At 43.8% G+C, this 23,098-nt stretch overlaps 1 protein-coding gene across 8 annotated transcripts in view; it reads left to right on the top strand.

Annotated features, from left to right (window-relative positions):
• The window catches only part of GARRE1 (granule associated Rac and RHOG effector 1), a 71,543-nt gene that overhangs the window by 36,360 nt on the left and 12,085 nt on the right, over nucleotides 1–23,098 (top strand). For all 8 annotated transcript variants that reach the window (XM_019742672.2, XM_074314414.1, XM_074314415.1 and 5 more), the window contains 6 exons: nucleotides 9,249–9,458; nucleotides 13,624–13,764; nucleotides 13,978–14,073; nucleotides 14,191–14,352; nucleotides 16,207–16,365; nucleotides 18,501–18,598. In XM_019742672.2, the coding sequence (XP_019598231.2) occupies nucleotides 9,249–9,458; nucleotides 13,624–13,764; nucleotides 13,978–14,073; nucleotides 14,191–14,352; nucleotides 16,207–16,365; nucleotides 18,501–18,598 (866 nt within the window). The remainder of the gene's footprint in view (nucleotides 1–9,248; nucleotides 9,459–13,623; nucleotides 13,765–13,977; nucleotides 14,074–14,190; nucleotides 14,353–16,206; nucleotides 16,366–18,500; nucleotides 18,599–23,098) is intronic.

The following is a 23,098-nucleotide window of genomic DNA, read 5'->3' as shown; positions in this document are numbered from 1 at the left end:
AAATACAAATTGAAGGTAAAACCCTTCACCAGCAAAAAGATTATTACTCGCTGAAGGCTTAGATGATGGTTAGTGATAAGTCATTTTTTAGTGATAAGGTATTTTTTGAGGTATGTACATTGTTGTTTTAGCCATAAAGCTATTGCACACTTAGTAGACCACAGTATAGTGTAAGCATAACTTTTATATGCCTGGGAAACCAAAAAATTCATGAGACTTGCTTTATTGCAATATTCGTTTTATTGCAGTGGCCTGGCACGGGACCCGCAGCATCTCTGATGTGTCCTGTGTAAACGGGCTGCTTCAGGCGTCAGCGTCCTTGTTGTGTTGTGGCCCTCGTTCTGAGGGGAATGCTTTGGATATATTGCTATTGGTTATTCATTGTAACACATTAGCTTTTCTTACATGGGATGCATGTTTATGGTAAAAAATTCAAACATTTTTGAATGGCGTAAGTCCCCTTCCTGCTTAAGTAACGGCTCTCCCTTCTAGCTCCTTCCCAGTTCTAGACATAACCACTCTTAATTGGTTTATTTATCAATGCAGATAGCAGTAAACATATGTATACACAGACATATATGGAAAATCTTTTTACTCCTTTACACATACCGTTTGTTCCCTTAATAGCATTCCAATTAATGATAATATTAATTCTTGGTTTGAAAGAATAAGCATGTGCTTCAAAGGCATAACAGATGTTATACCTGATTCTTCATTTTATGGATGAGTGTCTCACTTGCAGGAAAGGCTTGCATGGTGTACGGCCTTCTGTTCTCCAGAAGAGTCGGGGTCTACCCCATGCCTGGGAGTAATACCACCGTCAAAGTAAGCGCAAGCGTTGCAGGCGGTCTCTGTGGGCAGGCTGCAGAAAAGCTGTCCAGGGAAAAAAATCGGGAAGAGTTTGGGGGGAAGAATCAGTTGTCATTTGCAAAAAGATACTGGCGTCATGATGTTCTGCCCTCAGCCATGGAGTCATCATGCTGCTCTTGGCCTGGCTTGGTGCTTTTATGGGGAGGGTAGCAACTGCTTTCTTTCCTATTTTCAACAAATACGTGTGGGTGGATTGTCTGCTCTGTGCCAGGCACTGAGAAGTCAGCAGAGCGCAAAACAAAGACCCTGCCCTCATCCAGCTCAGCTTCTCGGAAGGGAACAGACAAGCAGAAATAGCACATACAAGTGCTAGGTAGTGAGGGGTGCAATGAAGAGAAATAAAGAATGATGGGGGGGGTAGAGGATAGTCTTCTCTAGGGATGGGACATTTGAGCAATGACAGCGAGAGCCATGCAGGTTCCAGGGGGGAGGCTGTTCCAGGTAGAGCAAATGGGGTCAGGGTGGGCACTCCCCCAGAGGACACTTGGACAATATCTAGAAGTATTTTTGATTGCCACAAAAATGACATCTCCTTCTTTTTCTCATGCTAGGACGAGAGTAAGAGAACTCTTACTCATTTAAAGAGATTGACTATTATACCAAAGGACCCAGGTGGTTTGAAGGGGGACGATAGAATGAAAGATATTGGACTTGCATATTAGGGAACCAGAATTTCACTGACTCACTATGTGTTTTGGGACAATTTTTGTCATCTTTTAGGACCTTACTTTCTCTCTTGGCTTCTGACCAATACTTCACCCTCTCTACTTCACACATAGATACCCATGGTTGGATGGTGTTTCTTCATAAAGTATGGGACACTAGGTGACTAGACTCAGGCCCCAAATCATGAAAGGTGTAAGTTTGTAGAAGCACAAAGCTCTTAGATTTCTCAGTGTTCAATTCGAATTATTCAGAGAAGATAGAGTCTTGTTATTTCTCTTCCTTGTAGCCCTTCAGGTTGTATCAGCAAAACAGACGCCTGGATGTTCAGAAGCTTTCCTCTGCTGCCGCATTCAAGCTCATTAGTACTTACTGGTGTCTCAGAAGTCACCTGAGAAGGAAGGGATTTTTCTCTGCCCCCCTCCTTTTTTTAACAGTAAGAATTCCAAAGTTTTTTCAAAGCACTGTGATCTGAGTGATTGTGGTTGCATCTCCCAACCAGTGCTGCTGGCATCTAGTAGGTGGAGGCCAGGGATGCTGCTGGCGACATCCTACAGAGCATAGGACAGCCCCTCCCAGCGGAGAGTTCTCTGGCCCCAAATGTCAGCAGTGCTGAAGCTGAGAAACCCTGAGGTAGTGGGAACTGCTTGTGCAAAAGGCTTGAGACGGGAGCTGTTAAAACTTTTGAGGAACAGCAAGAAGGCCAGTGTGGCAAAAAAAGCAGAGAAAGGAGGTATAGGAATAAGTTCAGAGAATTGTCAGGGACCAGATCGCGTAGGGTATCGTAGGACAGAATGAGGAGTTTGGATTTTCTTCTGCTTATAATCACAAGCCATTGGACTATGTTGAGCGGGGGAGTGAAATAACCTGATTTCCATTTTATAAGGTTCCCTGCGTGGAAAGGAGCCTCTGGGGGGGGGGGGGGAGCCTCTAGGGAGGGAGAGGAGACTGCTGGTTTCCTCCCAATGTCCAGTCTCCTTTTCTTCCTTAGTAACAGAACTCGCTGGGTTGAGGGTGTGTGTGTATGTGAGTGTGTGTGAAGATGACTCCAGGGTTTATGACTTGAGCACCTGGGTCACTGGTAGTGCTATTTACTGAGATGGAGCACAGTGGGGGAAGAGTAGGCTAGAATAATAGGTCTTCAATGCCTATTAGACAGCCAAGGGGCGATGTCAAGTAGATAGTTGGATATGTACTTTTGAGTTCAAAGCTGAGGTCCAGATTGGAGATGTGAATGTGACAACCATCAGTCAGTAGATGGTATTTAAAGCTGTAAAGTTGGATGAGCTCATCAAGGGAATGCATATAGCTAGAGAAGCAGAGGGGGGATCCAAGGACCAGTGAGCCTGGGGCACTGCACCATTCAGAGGTCAGGAGATGGGTAGGAAGCAGCCAAGGAGGATGCAAAAGGAACAGCCAGAGTGAAGAAGGAGTGGAGCTAGTGCAGTGTCTTGGAAGCAAGTGTTTCAAGAAAGCCCAGCATCTCAGATGCTGCTGAGAGGAGGCGTGAGAAGCCCTCCCCCACCTCAGCCCAAGATTCGCCAGTTACACCAGTCGGAGTACCATGGGATTGAAAGTGGCCAGGAGTGTCCCTGTCAAGTGGGGGTGGTGATCCCTATCTCAAGGAGGTAACATATGTGAGGCATCTAGTACCATGTCGCCTAGGATACAGAGAGCCCCTCTCCCGAGTGACGAAGGTAATGTTGATGGAGTCGAATTTCCATTCAGAATTCCGTTTAATCAGCTTATCAGTGGAGAGATATTTTAGTACTTTCTTCTTGATTGAAGTGCCAACTTTTAATGAAAAGTATACTCACATCAACAAAAAGAATTCCATAAATTCTAGTAGGCTCCTAGGTCATATACTGTCTGGGTGACTTAAATATATTTTTATCTCTGCCCTATGTAAACCCACAATATTAAATTGCTTGTGTATGGAGCAAACTTGCATTTTGAATGGGAAAAATTATTCTAAGAACAGAGTTCTTTGTCTACTATAATTAATGTGGATCTAGTTACCTTGAGTGGCATTTCACCTTTTCATGTCCTGGATGATATATTATAATTTTCCTCATTATGTCAAGATTTATAGCAATGTAGCTGAGATATAAAACTTCCTCTATGTGTTGGCATGGTAATAAATTTTTGACAAAGGTGTTTTATTTTGGAAAAACAGAACATACAACATGATCTAGTTTTTCCAAAAATCATCTTCAGGATAGGCTATATAGGAACATATAGTCAATGGTTATATCTATTTAGTAATACTTGGTACCATTTATTTATTTAGCTGATCTTTTTTCCCCCCCTAATTTATTTGCGTATTTCTGCTGTAAAAGATTTTGTACCTCACAGTGCTTGGCACCTGAAGTAGGAGATCAGAAACCGTGTGTTGATATTTTCACCAGCGGTAAAGCAGCACGTCCGGGGGCAGAATGTAATTTGTCTGAATGATTAGCATTTGCTGTTGGCTCAGCCACCCTCGGGCACATGCTAGCTTTCTCTCCTTCCCTGGTTCTTTCTCCTAAACATAGAGTGGCAGCTTCTTTATGATCTAAGTTAATACTGATTGCAAAGGAAGTTTTGTTACATTGTGTGTTGCTTTTTTAATTTTTAAATATTTAAACATTTACTGTAATCAGTTTTCAGGTCAGACTATATGTATATATACATGTTATTAATAGTTTCCATAAGCTTGTTTTTACATTTTCATCCTGTAATCTAATCTTCATCAAGCACTTTCCATAGTCCAAGCATGGTCCACTGCATTCTCTCTCTCTGGAGACGCATTTAGGTCTTTGTATCTGTTCTGGTCTTTTAGTTAGGTCATTATGTAATGACTCCGGAATTATCATAAGAACAAAAGATCAAGGTTGAGGACACTTAGAACCAAATGTAATGTTTAAGGTATAAGTAAGGATTGAAGAGAAAGAAATGAGTGAATGCCTTTGGAATTTCTAATAAAAGCAGCCAATCCCAATCGACTTTATTTTATTCAGTCAAGACTTTTTAAGCTGATGAGAAATAAATTCTAGAATCCCTAGAAATGTTTGACATTATGTGACAGTTTTATTTGTTAACTCTGCAGGGATGTGAAAAAGAGGAAATATTAAGTGAGGGTGAGCAGCAGAAAATGAACTTAGTGTTGATGTGACAATCACAGGGTGTGTTGGGAGATGGGGTGGTCTTGGGCACTCTGTAATTCCAGCACCTGCAGATGCTAAGGGCTGAGTCAGGCCCCAGCTCTAGGAAAGGAATAATGAAAACCAAAGTTTGAAATATTCTAGGAAATAGAGTTGAGTCAGTCCTCAAAAACCATTGTGGTGTGGAAAGGGTGGTCTTTGGGGCCTCAAAATAGGATGACCTTAAACTGAAATCTGTTTTAATTAATAAAATGTAAAAACCAAAAAGATTCATGATTATATCCACGAACACAACACCCTTCACAGCAGATGTGGTACTCATACAGGGGAATAGGAGAATGAACATGTCTCCTTTTCCTCCACCATCAGGGCTCCCCAGAAAACACGGTTTCATTTCTGATGGTTTCATTTCCGTAGATCCTTGATTGCTGTTTATAATCCAGAATGCTCCAAGGAAGCCCAAGTGGCAGGGTCACTGATTGTCTATACTCAGGAATTGGGCCCTTATGAGGAATTTAAGTCTCACCAAAAAGTTTCTGTTAATGCAGAAGTCTGGTAATGGCCTCTTTTTACCTGAAATTCCATCAACTTGGATGCATTCGGGTAATGAGTTTTTTTTAAATGCACATGCCAAGGGTAAGATGAAACCCAATTGCTTTCTTCATAATTCTTAAATGAGCCTGATGTGCCAAAGGACGGGGCAGATGTTTGAGGTGTGGAATCCCTCAAGAGGTAGAAGAAGCTGCTCTTTTTCCCAAGCCTCGTGTGCTCTCCTCTGTTTATCATTGCTTTTTCCAGCCAGCCTTAGCAGTTGCTCTCTGCTGTGGAGCTCATAACCTCAGGACACACAGGAGAGCCACAGGCCAGCCCACTTGTTACTCTTGTCCCAGCCCCTTGCCCACGGCCTGAGAAGACGGAGCCAGGCCTCAGTCTCCGTCCCCACCCCACGGCCTGACACTGTACAGGAGACATCAGGGTTCCTGCATACGGTTCCTCCCCTCTTCTTAGTATCCACACACTATTCTGGCTACATCCTGAGTCTTGTCAGGGAGACAGAGCAGTCTGGTGGTTAGAAACACAGCTTTTGGGGTCAGACAGACCTGGCGTCAGATCTCTGCTGCACCACGTATTCCCTGCTTGACATCGGAGCAACGGCTCTGTGTAAGCCTCTGTGTTGTCCTCTGTCAGTGGATCAGTTTTTCTCACCCCGCAGTCTCTTCACTGCATACAAAATGCTTGGTATGGGTTAAGCACTCAATAAGTGGTGGCCGTTGATCGAGCTGTGACCATAGCTCCATTGACATTTTAAACGCAAATGTCTCTTTTTGACCATTCCACTCATCCGTTCCCCAGCTTGCCACATTTGTTCTGCACCCTCATTGAATCCCACAGTCCAAGGAACTTTCCCCGTGTGAAAAACAGCTGCCCGCTGCCCTGGGGTCGCACTCTTCAAAATGCATAACTTTAGAGTCCATATTTCCTTCTAGGTTTCTCAGGAAGACCTCACGGACTACCCCCTCCCTGGATCAGGGTGCGTGGGGCCTGTTACAGGAGATGCTGCAGAGAACAGATGGGCAGAGGCAGGCTGGGAGCTGAGCTCTGTCCTCTACTCAGGAGAAGGTGCTGTTGATGCATCTGTTACTTTACATCGACTTTTAGGGCAGATATTCTATAAAATGACTCTTCCAAGGTCCAGGGTAACCATTCGTTTGATTGGCTTTTAATGAATTGTTTCTAACACAATTATTTTGTCACTACCGTAACTTGGATTGATGTTCCATGCATCATGGGTAGGAGGAGGAAGGTGCTGAGTTCTTGTTCTTATTGGTCCTTCCATGTAGGGAAGAAACTTAGATTAAATGACTCATCCAAGGTCAAACATGTGATAAGTGGTAGAGTCAACATACGAAATGTCTGCCTTTTAAAACTGCCCAGGATCTCTGACCCCACTTTCTCCTCCCGCAGCACCGTCCTTCCACCATCCTACCACTCAACAGTAAGAGGATGCCTCACCCCACCCTATCGTCGCCAGCATTGTCAGAAAATGTCCCACCGGGGACCCCACATCAGACATTCAGAGCCCTTTTCCAGAGTTTTCCCTTTTAGAAGGAGGTGGGGTAACGCTCTGTTCCCTTGGTCCTCCCTCCGAGAGCCTTTTCCTTCCCACCTCCTTGCCCCTTAGCGTTCCTTCTCCAGTCGCCCCTGCCTGTGCATATCTACTTACTGGTTTGTTCCCGCCATTAGAAAGGAGCCCTCACGAGGATAGGCACTTGCCCTTGGATCCTCTGACCTTTCCTGTGCTTCGTACATCCCAGGCATTCGCATATTACATATTGTTGACAGAAGGAATGACTGAATTGTATGGGCCGGAAGCTGTGAGAATGTGATCCCAGAGCAGATGGCGCATGGCGTCTCCCCTTGCCCCTCCTGCTCCCGCTGTACCACAGCCTGCCTGCCAGGGGACTGAGGGAGGAGGAGGAGGAAGAGGTGTGTGCGGGGGCCCCAGGCCACTCCTCCTGTGTTGGCACATCCTCACTCTGTCCTAAACCAGTGACAGTTGAGATTGTCACACGCCTGGTCTTACTGCTGCCAGCCCACAGCTGTATCCAGCTGCTCAGAACCTGTTGATGGCAGTGGGGCACACTGCCTAAGGGCATGGACACTGAGTCACGTGCCTACTCCAATTTGTGTCCCCTTGACAGAGTTTTATAACTTGTCCGTGCCTTGGGCTTATTGTCCATATAGTGGGAATGACCCCATGTGGCGGTTTCTAGAATTAAATGAGATAATCTCTGTGAAATCTTTGGTATAGGTGAAGTATATGCTGAGTGTTCGGTTGAAGCTGGCTGTTGTTCTGTACAGTACTAAATAGATGCTTTTTATTCTATTGATGCCACTTGTCTCTAGGTTGCTAGGTCTGCTTCCTCGCTTTCCCTCCCTGCCCCCCATCTGGCACAGATTGATGGGGAGCAGCTTTGAGGGAGGTATGAGTCGACAGACTCCCAGGAGGTTTGGGTGGGAGTTCGCCTGTAATTCTGATTTTTCCCTAGAGAGGGAGAAGGCTTCGCTGTGGGATTTCTGTGAGTTTGTTTTGGTTTACTCCTGGTGGTTTCCAAGGAGAAAGTAATTCAGAGGCATTAAGTGTCATCACTGGGAACTTACCTGACTCACTCTGTCCAGGAAGCAGAACTCTGACCAGTGCGGATAGAAAAGGGCAGCATCTGAAATCTGCTAGGAAGTGAGTGATCCAAAGTTGAGTCTTATTTTGGGGCTGCTGCAAGGGACAGGACTGGGCCAGAGGGTGGGCCTTAGGGTCGGGTTTTAGTTCCTTGTAGAGGGCAATGGAAATAGTTCCCCAACCTTCACCACGTCCCCGAGCAGTGCACTGAGTGCTGGCAGCCAGTGGCCCCTCCAATTGGATAAATTGCAAACTCAATAAATAAAATGATTTTTTTGTAAGTAATCTGTGTAAGCCAATGAAGTAGGAAAAATTTTGAATGTTATAGATAGAACATGATGAGAGTTGTAAAAAGTTTTTGTTGTCAAATTTGGTATGAGCAAAACAGCTGTAAAAGATTATGGGAAAGTGTCTCTGCTGGACGGTCTCTGCTCAAGCTGCTATCTTTGCAAGTAGCAAGTCCTTGCTCTCCTTTAAAGACAAAGAAATAAGAAATCACAGAGCTCACCTTAGAGCTGGAGTTAACGCAAGCAAGCAAACAGGGACCGGCAATGTGAGAGGACAGCTTTAGCCAGAGCCAGAGAGGCTGGCAGATAAATGCACACTCATATCTTAAAATGTTTGTGGTATGTAGTATTTTTACTATATATGTTGTTATAATTGCATATTAATAGTATGTATTACCATAGTGTTACATATATATATATATATATATATATATATATATATATATATATATAGTATTTTTCAAATGAATTTCCTACTCTAATGGACTATTCCATCAACCGACCGACTACGGATATAGATCAGGTGAGGGTTTCTACTGTACTGGCAAGTGGAGTTGCACAGTAGGTTTTGTTGACTCCTACGGGACTGGTCTGTCAGCTGTTTCGTAAGACTAGACGTATGGCATGAGCTGTGTTAACACTGTTACCAAAATAACCTGTGTCTTCGGATTCCACTTCCAATGGAATATCTTCTTATAGTCAAACTGACCTTTCAGATTTTTAATCACATGGCTTTTACTCTGCCTTCTAAATAGTATGTGGACATAATTGGAGTTGTGGGTTGCGCTGGTTTAGTTGGAGCTCAGAGACAACCAGGGTTGATGGGAGCCAGAGTCCAAATGGGGGGAGTGGGGAAGGCTAGGTGGGAAGTGGGAAGGCCCATCTGAACCTTGGGGCTTACTATTTGGTTGAAATGTTTTGACCCATAGGCATCAGGCACCTAGATCCAAAGGCAGATCCTCTAAAGCATGGTGACTTTTTAATTTCATATGATTTCACATTTCCAGTTAATTGTTACCTTCTACTCAAATTGACAGTTGAGAATTTATTGCACTAATGCGGTAGCAACCCACAACCTAAATATGCCTGGCTCTCTTGTTTTCACAGGTGTTGGGGCGATGTTTCTTGACCGTGGTGCAGGTCCATTTCCAGTTTTTGACCCAGGCATTACAGAAGGTCCAGCCCGTGGCTCATTCTTGCTTTGCCGAAGTGGTTGTGCCAGAAAAAAAGAACAGCAGCAGTGGCGGCAGCTTATCTGGCATGGGCCACACACCCGAACTGGAGGAAGCTGTGCGATCCTGGCGAGGGGCTGCTGAGGTAACCCTGACTTTGGGGGAGATTGTTGCCCTGTGTTCAAACAGGAGAGGCTCCCAAGGGCCTCTGCCTGTTGGTTCTGAAGAGAGCCTTTTTATTTAGAAATGTGAGTTTTAAACTGTTATCAGTAGCTTGTTCATTCATTTGACAGTGAATGTCTTTGTAAATGCCCACTTTGTGCCAGGCATGCACCAGGCACTGGTGTGACAGCCTGTCTGTTCTCACAGCCTCTTTGGAGAAAGGGCTTACAAAAACTGATGAGGGGCTGTGGTGGAGGCATGAGGAGGGAGCCTGCCTCCAACCAGGATCAGTGTAACAGAGCTTCTAGGAAGAGGGACCAGGGAGAAAAGGCTGGAGCCCAAGTCTGCAAAGGCAGGCCAGAGCTGGCAGCGGAGGGTAAGTGGTCAGCCAGGCCGCTAGTGGGGATGGAGCTGGTGACAACACATTTCTTATAGACATTTTAATGCTCCTTTGTTTCCAAGGCGGGGAAAAGACTTTAGCACTTACTTTAGCAGTTATTTTTCTGCTTTACAGAGTAAGAGATAATTTATAGTTAAGGAATAGTATTGATTTGTTATAGAAAGTGTAGTTTGAATCATTCCATAATTGACGAAGTATTTCACTTTATGTTTTAGACATCTCTTTTAATCAGTCTTCCTCCCTCCCTCCCTCCCTCCCTCCCTCCCTCCCTCCCTTCTCTCTCTCTCTCTCTCTCTCTCTCTCTCTCTCTTTCTTTTTTTCTCTTTCTGTCAGTCAGTCTCAACATGGCCTCTTCTTTATATCCTTAGTTACAGGGGTTCTGTTCAGCCCGACTTCAGATGGTTCTGCAGGTTGATTGTTCTCTAATTTAGTTGTAATTTTAATGTGGTCATGCGAGGTGACAGGCACAGCGTTTACCTAGTCTGCCTATTTTTTTTCTCTTTCCTTTAATCAGATTTTTCAATGTGATTTTTTTTTTTTTTTTACATTTTAACATTTAACATTCTCTAATTTCCATATTTTAATTGTTTGCTCTTCTGCTGCACTGTTGCTTCTTTTGCCCTGAAATGCTCATTGGGGGTTGAATGTGGGAGTGGACATGTTGACTTTGTTGCAGGTGGCCAGGCAGTGGGGTCCAGACCTTTCTCTTGTCATCTTACGATCCTCTGTGTCCTCCTGGCTGCTGGGCTTCAACCTCCTGATCACGCAGCTCCCATGCATACCTGGCTCAGGTCTTCTCCACTCCACCTGTTGGCATCATTCCTGCTGAGAACCCAGCCCGCGTGAGGCCTCCTGGGGGTCCCTTGACCTCCTCACCTTGACCTTCTCCTTCATCCACTTCAGTCTGCCAGGCCTTTCTGCCCCCTTTACTTTGTGTCCAGCCAATGTCCCTCCCCCACACTAGGCTGAGAAAACAGAGTCCACTCAGCTGCAAGCAGCTCCTCTTCTTCACGTCACCAAAATGACACCCCTACTCCCTTTCAGACCCTCTTCTCGTCCTTCCCCTTCATTATAGTGGAGGAGGGGCCCGCTCCTCCTGTCCAGGGCCTGCCCTGTCCCCACCCTGCCCCACCCTCATGATGGGACCCTGTATTTTCTGCCCCGCTGCCCTCCTGAGCATGCTCTCACCAGCACACAAACATGCTTACAAACCCCAAATCCGCCGTGTCCTGCCTTGTTTCTCTGCTCTTTTCATAGCCAACTTCTTGGAAGGATTGTCCACCTCACCTTGATTCATTCTTTAAAAACTATGAAACATTGCAAGCATATAGGAAATGTCACACATACCCATCCATTTTCCTTTTAGCTTTGTCAAATGAATCTTAACGTATTGCCACATCTGCTTCATGCTTTTCTTTTTCACAAATACTACGTATTACAAATGCAGATGAATCCCTTTGTACCTCTCCTCTGTCTTCTTCACAGTCCTTCCCCTCTAGAGATAACCTCTTTTGAATGTAGCGTTTGTGACTCCTGTGCATATTTTTATATTTTTGCTCTATGTGCATATATCCATCAATAATATAAGGTGTTATTTTACACAATATGAAACTTTATATGAATGGCATCATTCAGCTCACTGAAATACGGCTTTCACTCCAACATGAGAATATGCCTTTTCTTGTCAAGGTCACTGCTGGCGTCTGTGTTGCCCAATCCGGGGAACTCTTTGACTCCATTCAGCACTTCCCAGCAACACGAGTGCTTGGGAATCCTCTGCTGTGCCATTTCTGATCCAGGCGTTCCCAGTTACCCTCTCACCTCTTGGGCCATTTTCTCCATCTGTGTTGCTAGCGTCTCCTCTTCAACGTAGCTTCTGAATGTGAGTTTCTCAAGGCTCAGTTGTAGGTGCCTTTGTGTCTAGGGCGTCTCCGTCTAGTCTTGAGACTCTGTGCTGGGGGCTCTGAAATGCGTGGCCAGTCCACTTCTCCTGTGGGCTCCAGGCCCCTGCTTACCTCGGGTGTCCGGGTGGCTCAGGCTTCACTTTTCCCCACACACCTGTTCCGCCCCAGATCTTCCCCATGCTGGCAAGTGGTGCCATTCCACACTGGGTCACTCAGGCCAGAAGCCTGAGGTTTATCCTCTAATCTTTCTGTCACATCTACAGCCGGGTCATAAGAAAGGCTTGCGGGTCCCACCTCCAAAATACCCTAGATCTGTCCCTTTCTTTCCATGTCCACTGTCACTACCCTAGTTCAGGGAGTCATTGCTCTTCACTGACACCTGTAGTAGCGGGATTCCTTGTCCCTTCCCGGTCTTGCCATCTTTCATCTCTCTCTCTTTAAAATTGGGTGATACTGCTCCCCATTGCCTTAGGGTAAGGTGTGGACCTCTCACCATGACCTTGCCCAGTCACTATAGTCTGGCTCCTGCCTTGCTTACCACTCTCTCCCCCTTGCTCACTTGGTTCTAGTTTGTTGCCAACATGTTTGCCTGTCCTCCCTCCCCCCTCCCCCCTCCCCCACTACCGTTGACTACCTCCTCCTCCTCAAACTTTCAGCCTAAACGCTGATTTCTCAGTGTCCAGGATGCTCCTGTTTCCCTCAGTATGTTTCACTCCATTTTCAATTTTTAAATGTTCTACTTGTTTGCCTTTTCGGCCCATGAGGCTGTCAGCCCCAAGGTGGTAGAGACCAGGCTTTGTGCTCCACTGTCTATCCAGTGACACCTAACATAAGACCTTGTGGGCTAAATGTTTGACTGAATAAAAGATTCTTAGAAAGAGAGTCAAATGGTTTTAAATTGTGAGACTGTTAGGATTCAGGGAATGGTTACAGTGGTATACATACATACTTTGTGAAGCTTTGGAACTTTATAGCATTATAGTTATAGCATATATATTTATAGCATTAAGTAACACTAGTTACTTAACTGTAGTCCTGCAATCTTGGTAACCATTAAAACTCCTACACTGGCCTAGAAGAACAAAGTAACTATTGAAAAATGTTATTTGTTGCACAAATATTATTGCAACAAAAATGGGCGTTAAAAAATTGAGAGTTCATCCTGAAGCCCTCCTCCCAATAAATTGAATCTATATGTTTCTATATTCTCTAGTCCTGAACCATATGTATAGGTAACTTACATTTTATCACAAGACACAGATTAGTTTCTTCTTGCTTTTCTATCCTGTTTATGTACTCTTCATAAACTTAACGACTGAACAATAAGTATTTAATTTTTCTGTGCAGATTTCAAAAGCTGTGTTTTTCCTTTAATGTTCCAATGTGGTTTTTTTTCCTTGTTGTGTATTGGTGTGGCTTTTCACTTTGGTATATGGGAACACCCAATCATGTACATTCCTTTTATTATTATTATTATTATTATTATTATTATTATTATTGAAACTCCAAATGCTGATACTCTAGGTTATCTGTCTTTTGAAAGCAGAGAAATTTAAAATACAAATATTTTATATATATAGAAAATAAATAACAAGTAGGCAAGTCTTTTTCCAGCGTTTCTTAAATAAGATAGTACTATGTCAGATTTGCTTTTTCTTTAAGATGCTTGATTAAGTCTTCAAAATTTCTGACAGCTCACATGAGGAATCCAGAATGTCTGGATTCATCTGATGCTTAGATGATTTCTTGCTTTATTTCAGTTGTTTTTTTTGTGTGTGTTTTTTTTTAATTTTGCTAGTTCTGTGGCATCCTCTTTTACCTACCAGTCACTATTTATATTGCAGGCAACATCTAGACTAAGAGAAAGAGGCTGTGATGGCCGCCTGGCAGGAATTGAAGTTCAACAGCTCTTCTGTTCTCAAAGTGCAGCGATTCCTGAGCACCAGCTAAAAGAACTAAACATAAAAATCGACAGTGCTTTGCAAGTAAGTTTCTCAGAACTGGCACATTGATACTTGAGGGATAGGAACAAGGGAAGGAATTAAAGTTGTGACGTTGAACCATTTGGAAAGTATAATAAAAGAGTAGTTGGGCTTAAGTGTTTTAAAAACTTTAGAAATTTAAAATTTCTATTTTCATTGGACTCTGTTACTTTGTAATCTTTATAACCTTGATTCTTGAAAACAATTTCTTTGCAGGCATATAAAATAGCTCTGGAAAGCTTAGGCCACTGTGAATATGCAATGAAAGCTGGTTTCCACCTGAATCCAAAGGCGATTGAAGCCAGTTTGCAGGTAGGCTTTTCCTTCTGGGAGCTGTGGCATGGCAGCGTCGCCATACAAGTGAACCAAGTGTCTTGACAGATGAGCTGTGGGTGACCTCTCCTCTCCCATCCAACCCTTTTCCTGCAGGGCTGCTGCAGCGAGGCTGAAGCACAGCAGACAGGGCGGAGGCAGACGCCCCCGCAGCCCATGCAGTGTGAGCTGCCCACCGTCCCGGTGCAGATCGGGCCACACTTCCTGAAGGGTGTCTCCTTCAATGAGTCAGCCGCTGACAATCTGAAACTTAAGACGGTAGCTTTGCATGGGGTTCCAACAACCCGGGTGTGAACTTGAAAACAGAGTTGTTAAGGAAACCTAAGGGCTTGTAAAGAATATAGATTAAAAAAACAAAACTGAAGTGAAGGCAGGAGGCATTCACCTTTCTCAGGAGATTGGTGTCTTAATAGCAGACTATGGTAACTTAATTTCTAATGAGACACTTGCCAAGCTTTATTCATACTTTTGTTCAAATGTTTAACATCAAGGGTTTTGAAAGTACATTGTAAATACTGTTGATTAATGTTTCGGTGGACTTTGTGAATTTAGTAAGAGGCGAACTCTTGTCATAATAGGCAGTGTGATGACCATTTGTGGAGCATCGTGGGCCAGGCACTGTGTCCTTTAATGCTCACCCATGCATGTAGTACCCTTTTCCCCACCGGAGAGACAGAAGCGAGGGCCCAAGGTCACACAGCTAGAAAGTAGTAGACTGGAATTTGAGCTTATGCAGTCTGTTTTCAGAGTCTACATACCTGACCACTTGGTCATCCATAATAAAGTTGAGGTTTTTATTGGTATTCTACCAGATGATTTTTGTCTCCTTATTTAGAGGGATTCAGAATTCAAAATTCTTCAACCTGTTTGCATTAGCAGATTGCTAAATAATGCTGTATTTTGTGCTAGTATAGAAATACTATGTGTGTATTAATGTACGAGGTGTGATCAAGAAATACAGTGAATGTTGAAATTTTAAAATTTTATAACAGTAAAAGACACATTGCCATTAATCCCCCTCAAAATACTCCCTCTCGCTTCGAACACACTTATCCCATCATTCTTCCCACTTTCTGAAGCAGTTCTGGAAGTCCTTTCATGAGTGTCTTTAGTTGCACTGTCATGGCTGCCTCAATGTCCTGAATTGATTCAAGACGTTTACCTTTCATGGTCATTTTGACTTTGGGAAAGAGACAGAAGTCGCACGGTGCCAGATCCAGTGAATAAGGTGGATGAGGACACACCGTAATGTTTTTATTTGACAAAAATTGCCATACCAGAAGCGATGTGTGACATGGAACCTTTCCATTGTGATCAAAACATACGGTGAATACTACTGTCAAGTGCCATCCAACACAAAGGCAGGGATCTTCAATATGGGAGGCAGCGCATTGAACTTTAGTAACAGTGTGTGACAAGTTTCAACTTGTTTGGTGCAGTCAGTTGCATGTGAGCTACGGTTGAGAGGTGTTTTAAAATGTGCTGTAAATCGTCCTCCATCATGACAACGCTCCATGTCACACATCGCTTCTGGTACGGTAATTTCTGTCAAATAAAAACATTACGGGGCAGCCAGTTGGCTCAGTTGGTTAGAGAGCAGTGCTCTTTAACACCAAGGTTGCTGGTTCGATTCCCATATGAGCCAGTGAGCTTTGCCCTCCACAACTAGATTGAAAAACGACTTGACTTGGAGCTGATGGGTCCCGGAAAAACACACTGTTCCCCAATATTCCACAATAAAAAAAATTAAAAAAAAAACAAAACATTACGGTGTGTCCTCATCCACCTTATTCACTGGATTTGGCACCACCTTGCGACTTCTGGCCATTCCCCAAAGTCAAAATGATTGTGGACATCAGGGCAGCCACGACAGCACAACGAAAGACACTCGCAAAAGAGGACTTCCAGAACTGCTTCAGAAAGTGGGAAGAACGATGGGATAAGTGTGATCAAAGTAAGGAGGAGTATTTTGAGGGGATTATTTGGGGGTACTTAAACAAAATGCCTTTTTTTAAAGGACTATTGTATACCTGTAAACGCATTTCAGTCTATACATTTTTGCACCTTGTATGACTTTATATTGAAGTGTGAACTCTCGTTATCAATCTATAGCATACGATGTTACAGCTGATCAAGGAGGCAGGCTGCTATAATGGAATCACACCGAGGGATGATTTCCCTGTGACTGAAGTACTGAATCAAGTGTGCCCATCCACATGGCGGGGCGCCTGCAAGACTGCTGTGCAGCTGCTGTTTGGCCAGGCTGGACTGGTGAGTGAACATGCGTGATGGATGAGAGCGAGAGGAGAGAGACATTTCAAGCTTGTAAGGATGTGGTGTGGGCACTTGTGAAAATACTAAATAATTTTAAAAGTTCTTCGGTGCTATGGAGTTTCGACCAGATAGAAAAGGTAAAGGAAGAGCAGCATTAAAATAGCTTTCCTTTCTTCTCTTATAGATTGATAATATGTGTTGGCAGAGAACCGAGTTGCAAACTGATGTTTCAGGCTTTCCTCTTTTTAAGAAAACCATTACATAAGTAATGATTTGATAGGGTCCCTTGACCTGACCTCTGGAGGGAGCTACAGTGGATGTCTTTCTGTTGCTCAAACAAGCCAAACCTGTCTTAGGCCTTTGCACTTGATGGTCCTCTCACCTGAGAATACGCCTCTCTGATCATCACATGACTCACTCCTTTTCATCTTCCTCATGTCAGCTCACATGTCACCTCCAAGAGACCTCAACAGTATAAGTAATGCCCCCATCCAGTCACTTTATAGCCCAGCTCTCTCTTGATCTGCTTCTTAGCGATAAAATAGCAATATCAACTCAGAAATAAATTTGGTATTATCACCTTTGGAGAGAGGAATAACTTGCCAAAGTTGGATGGGTTCAGGAGATCAACATCTGAAATCACCACTTAGCTTTTTGTCTGACACCACTGGCCCACATAACTTGATGGGTTTGATCCCAAGTTCTAGAATTAAATGACTACTTTTTGAAAAGATACAGCATTTCAGTCAGAGGCTAAAGGAAGCTAATTAGAAATGAAGGAAATTAAAGAGCTCTTTCTTAGTCTAATTCCTACTTTATTCATGAAAGGAAGTGTTGGGTGGGTGCTGTCCTTTTGTTTCATGTGGGTGAAGGCTCAGGTAGCCCCCTCCGGGTGCTGCTGCCTTGTAGGGGCCGGATGAGGGCCTATCTACAGTGGTGAGTCGCACGTCCTTTAGGATCTGTTTCTTAGCATAGCAACCCCGAAGACAGGCATAAACTGGAGACCCCCTGCTGAAGTCTGGAAGAGCCCACTGCCTCTGGGAGATTGATCAGTGCTCCCAAAGACCCTTTTAGCTGAAACGAGAACATGGCAAATCAGGCCTCCAGAAAGGACTGTGCAAAAAAATAAGGCAGAAGAATCCACAGGTTTGGAGAAAACATTGTAAGCTTCAAAAAACAGTTCCATGTTATTCAAAGATCAGGAACTTCTTCCTAGTTCCTACCCCTTGATCTCAGGGCACCTTTGTGTATGTGGCTGACAAAGAACCTTTAGATTATGGTTCTGGGGATGGGAGGAGAGAGGAAACACCTGCCTGGTCCAACAATAGGTATTACTTGGACAGGAAGTCTTTTCTAAAGGACATTGCTGACCAGCTGTGGGAACTGTTTACAGCGATGGAAATCAGCCCCATTAGTGGCTGAATTTGGAATCATAATAAGCAACTCTGCGTGGCTTGACCCCATCTGATATGTTAGGGATTTGGTTTTAAAGTGTTTATGATTATTTTGTTAAAATTCGTTTAGTTACTTGAAAATATGTTCATCACTTTGTCAAGCTCTTTAAATTAAGTAGGATACTGTATCATCTGTGTTGTATTGAAGACTCTCCTCCAAATAGGAGAGGAGCATCGAAGGCAGGCAGGGTTGGTTCTTCATCTTTCGTGAAGTAGTTCTGTTTTTATTAATGGTTGAGGATAAAACGATCTTTAAAAAAAGCTTCATCCACTTCTGGCTTGTATTCAGTCATTGCAAATGGGCTTTTCTGAAGCATTGGTTTGAATTTTTGTGACATTTTACTTCTTTCAAGTGCACAAATTTAAAAAATAGGAAGAAAATGAAACAAAGTTATTCCTAACATATTTCTAATTTGGAAGAAGTGCCACAGTGCTTGCAAAGTTCAGTACATCCTGCACCCAGAAGTTGGCTTCTATTGATTGAAGTATTACAGTATTCAGTCATCTTTATTACTTACTGTTATCTCCACGGGGCTCCCAACTGGCCCCTGCGTAACTGCCTTGCTGGGGGGATAATTCTTGCCAGAGTCGTTTAGCATTGATAGGTTCATGTATTGGATTTGTTTGTGATCCATGTTCTTCTCTGAAAGCTGATTGTTGTTTTTGTTTCTCTCTTAGGTGGTAGTTGACACGGCACAAATAGAAAATAAAGAAGCCTATGCCCCCCAAATCAGTTTAGAAGGCTCCAGAATCGTGGTTCAAGTCCCATCCACATGGTAATGTGACTATTACATTAACACAAGCCTAAGCTCTGGTAGACGTTTGCACATCTTTGAAAAGATTGCTGTGTTTTGGACAAACCCCATGCTAGCTGACAGGACATGTCTTCTGCTTGTGCGGGTTTATGGGCAGTGGCAGTGTGTCAGTGCCATGAGTCATGATTATCGGTCTGTGATGAGGAAGCCACGGTGCCTGAAAAATAGTCTCATGGACCTATAATGTAACGAGAATGTTATATACTCTTGACTCCTAAAGAGCAATATTATCTTTTCTTTGTTACTGTGTCCACAGCTTTTAAACAGAGTGTATCATTTTCGCTAAGTCACCCAATGTTTCTATGAAGTTAAGTCCAGAACATAGAATTCCTTCCCCTCCTTTGTCTGTTCCAGCAACCACCAGCAATAATTAATTATTTCATTATATTTGTAAACCTACAATGGATAAAGTATTCTTAATTTATTAAAACAAAAGCTCCTACAAATCAGTAAGAAAATGGACAAGGTACCTGAACAGGTAAATTAGAAAAGACATATGGTCAACAAATGCCTCATCTAATAAAGAAATGCAAAGGGAGGAAGCAATACGATGCCATTTTGCCCATCATGTTGTTAAATTGTTTTAGAATAATAATACTAGGTTTGGGCCAGACTATACAAAAATAAGCACGGAGGTTGTTGAATAAATCACACCGCCTTTCTGGAGGGCAGTTTGGTATATCAGTCAGAAGCCTAAAATACGGGGCATGACCGCAGTTCCACAATCCCTGCAGGGATTTATTCTACTGACGTCCGTACAGATCCTGCTACAAGGATCGGCATCATAGCTTTAGCAGTCAACCGCAAAAATTAAGCATATGTTGGAAGACTTCTGTTACTAAAATTATCATCTGAATGACTCTTTAACGATATAGAAAATACTTAAAGCATTTAAATAGGAAGAGAGAGAGATAGTAAGGAACAGTGGCACTATTGGTGCCTGTGTGGACTGAAGTGGGAGCTGGGTAGTGCATTCAAATTGTATTTAAACCGCAGCTTTTTGAAATATGAGGGTCCAGTCCGTGGGAGATTCTGCCACACGTTTGAGAACTGGCTGATATATCAAGTAGGGGTTGACAGTTCACTTCATGTCTCAAAACCTCCCTTCTATGAGTCCCCCCACCCCAATTTTTTTAATTTGATTATTCAGATGGTATATTGGTTCCTGAAATGGTCATTTATATACATATCTTCATTCCTATCAAACAATAAATTAAAAGCCCACTTTTCTGTAAGATTTTTGTGTTCCTGAATTCCTAATTTGTTTTCCAATTCGAATTCTTTTTTTTTTTTTTTTTTAAGATTTTATTGGGGAAGGGGAACAGAACTTTATTGGGGGAACAGTGTGTACTTCTAGGCCTTTTTTCCAAGTCAAGCTGTTGTCCTTTCAATCTTAGTTGTGGAGGGTGCCGTTCAGCTTCAAGTTGTTGTCCTTTCAATCTTAGTTGTGGGGGTGCAGCTCAGCTCAAGGTGCCATGTTCAATCATTAGTTGCAGGGGGTGCTGCCCACCATCCCTTGCGGGACTCGAGGAATCGAACTGGCAACCTTGTGGTTGAGAGCCCACTGGCCCATGTGGGAATCGAACCGGCAGCCTTCGGAGTTAGGAGCACGGAGCTCTAACTGCCTGAGCCATCAGGCCAGCCCCCCAATTGGAATTCTTATTGAAAGATACTCAGTTTAGCCCAGATTCTCATTTTGAAGAAGACAGTTTGAACTTTTGGATTATTGGGTGAATTTAAACAACTAGTGCTGCAATGGTTAACACTTCAGTGTACTTTCAAAACTCTATGACTGATTTCCTTTGTAATTCATTGCACCTCCATGAAAGACTTTTTGGACTGTGATTCCTTGGAGAGACTCCCTCTGCTGGTTGCTTTTGGTAAAAATACAAAGTTTTTGTGTTTTTTTGTTTTTTTTTTCTTCTTTCAAATTGTAAAATATGTGCTTGTTGAGCCAAAATCAAACAGAATTGATTGCTTTACTTCACCTTGAGGAAAATGAAATTATAGCAAAGCCAGTCAAGAATTTCTTTGCTTTTAATAAAATGAAGTGTCCAGCTGCCAGATGTGTTTTTTTCTAAACAATCTCAGTAAAGTAATACTTAGATTTTTAAAGTATCGTATTTAAGCAATCCATTCTTTCTTTCAACAGATACTTATTAAATACCTACTATGTGACAGACACTGGGCTCTGGGAACTTAATCATGAGCAAGACCGACAGGGTCCCTGCCCCTACCTGAGCTGACTTTGTAATGGGGAGGCAGGGGAAGAGCTACCAAGCATAAGAGTTAAGTTCAAACACTGGCAAGTGTATGAAGGGAATAAGAGTAGAATGATGTCATATGAGAGAGAATAACTGGGGTAGAGATGGAGAGGGGAGGCTATTTTGGAGGAGGAGGTCAGTCGTGAAGGGCCTCTTATGAGATGTGAAATCTAAGAGGAGCTGGCCATGCAGAGTGGATGGGGAAAGCATTGCAAGCAGAAGGAACAGCAGAGGCCAGAGGAGTGAACCAGCGTGGCTGGGTGGCTGGAGATCCAGTAGGTAATGATGAAGGGGGGTGAGGGAGGTCGTAGAAGCCAAGACTTGCAGGGTCCCTAAGGGACTCGGATTCGTATCTAAGAACAGGTAGAGTTTTAAGCAAGTCTGAGTGACTTGTCAAAAGAATGGATGTAGTCTCTTAAGGTCATTTTATTGATCAGCTCTCAAGACTGATGAATAAAATAAAAGTGCCAATTTATTGATTTTCAGAAAGAGAAATTATTATCACCAGAAAGGACTCCTTTCTGCATGACCAGCAAATGCTCTCCTCGTGGACAAACATGTGACCAGCCAAATCACAAGCAGAAGTTGGCTTGGGAGCACAGAGCAACGTGTCCTGATAATCAGCGACTCCAGGCTGAGAGAGTTGGGTGCATGAACCTTGGCCAGGTCCACTGGCCAGAATTCTCTCCCAGGAGTCCAGGGGCTGGTTGGGCACTGTCAGCGTTTACCTCGTTGCCTGGTTCCTGAGGTTGGCCAACTCACAACCTCCCAGATTTATTTCTTCTCAAGTTGAGGTCAATGTTGGGGACTCCTACTGTCTTCTTAGGGTGGCTTCGCAAATATTGATCTCACCATTTAACTCCCAGAGTGCCCTCAGTCAGGCAGACAATGTCTTTCTGGTTCTCCCTCTCAGAAAAGGCCTCTTGGTGGAGGTGCCCGGAATGGGCAGTGGGAAGCAGTTCTCCAGGGAGAGCAGTCCAGAAGAAGGCAGCAACAAGAGCAGAGGTCCTGAGATGGGGGTAACCCCAATATATTCAGGGAGCGAGAACAGGCCTCACGGCTGGGACAAGGTGAATGGAGGTGAAGTGACCAGTGATGAGAAGTGTGACCCAAGAGGCAGGAGGGACCAGGTCACAAAGAGCCTTGAGGGTTGTGGTGAAGGGTTTAGATTTTAGTTCAGTCATGCTGGGATGCCCCCGGAGGGCTTTAAATGGGAATGATGTGTCCTGCTTTGTGATGTAGGAGGCTCACTCTGGCTGCTGTGTGGAGGGTGGGCCTTGGAGGGACCAGAGAGGAGAAAAGACCAGTTGGGAGGTTGGTCCTGAGACACAGATGGTAGTTTCTTAGAGTAAAGCGGTAATAAGAGAGATGGTGAGAAGTGCTTGGATGCAGACTATGTTTTAGGAGAAGAGCAGTCAGGATTTGCTTATGGATTACTGTAGGATGTGAGAAAGCTAGAGGTCACTTGTAGGTTTGGGGTAGACAGCTGCGTCGTTTCCTTATTGAAGAAGATCGTAGGAATCAGAGTGGGTTCTGGTGAGGCAGAGAGGAGTCAAGGGTTGCGCTGACCAGGAGACCTTTGAACTACCTGTCAGGTGTGCAAGGAGAGCTGTCAAGCATGCAGTCGATATGTGAAGGTGGAGTTGAGGGGGAAGGTTTAGGCTGGTGAAGGTGATTTGAATCTTCAGTGTAGGGATAGTCTATGCAGGATCAATGCAGCACTTTCAGAACAGAGGACAAAGCCTGGAACATGTCGCCGTACAGAGAGGTAGGGGAAAGAGGAGCAGGAGGAGTCAGCAGGGGAGGAAAAAAGGAGCTGCCAGCCAGGTAGGAGGAAAATGGAGCAAGATTGGGATCTCCAAAGCTGCAGAAGACAGGGATCCAGGAGGAAAGAAACATTGCACAGTGTCGCTGACAGATTAAGTGAGGTGGAGACAGGTAACTGACCTTTGACTTTGGCAAGATCTAAGCTGTTGGACAAAAGCTACGGTATTTTAGTGGAGTTATGCGGATGAAAGCCCAGGCAGAGTGGGGTGAGAGGAATAGGAGATAAGGCAGAGGAGGAGACGATGTGCTTTGCCAAAATGGGGTACAGAGAAATGGGGCACTGCCTGGAGGGGAATGTGGGGCTAAGAGAAGGTGGTTGGTGAGACTGATTTGTTTGCCAAAGGGACTATCACAGCGGAGAAATGAGGTG

Source organism: Rhinolophus sinicus, linkage group LG11 (genome assembly GCF_036562045.2).
Source record: "Rhinolophus sinicus isolate RSC01 linkage group LG11, ASM3656204v1, whole genome shotgun sequence".
In the NCBI taxonomy this organism is placed as follows: Eukaryota; Metazoa; Chordata; class Mammalia; order Chiroptera; family Rhinolophidae; genus Rhinolophus; species Rhinolophus sinicus.
The sequence above is the reverse complement of the archived record's forward strand: the minus strand, read 5'-3'. Positions and strand labels throughout refer to the sequence as shown.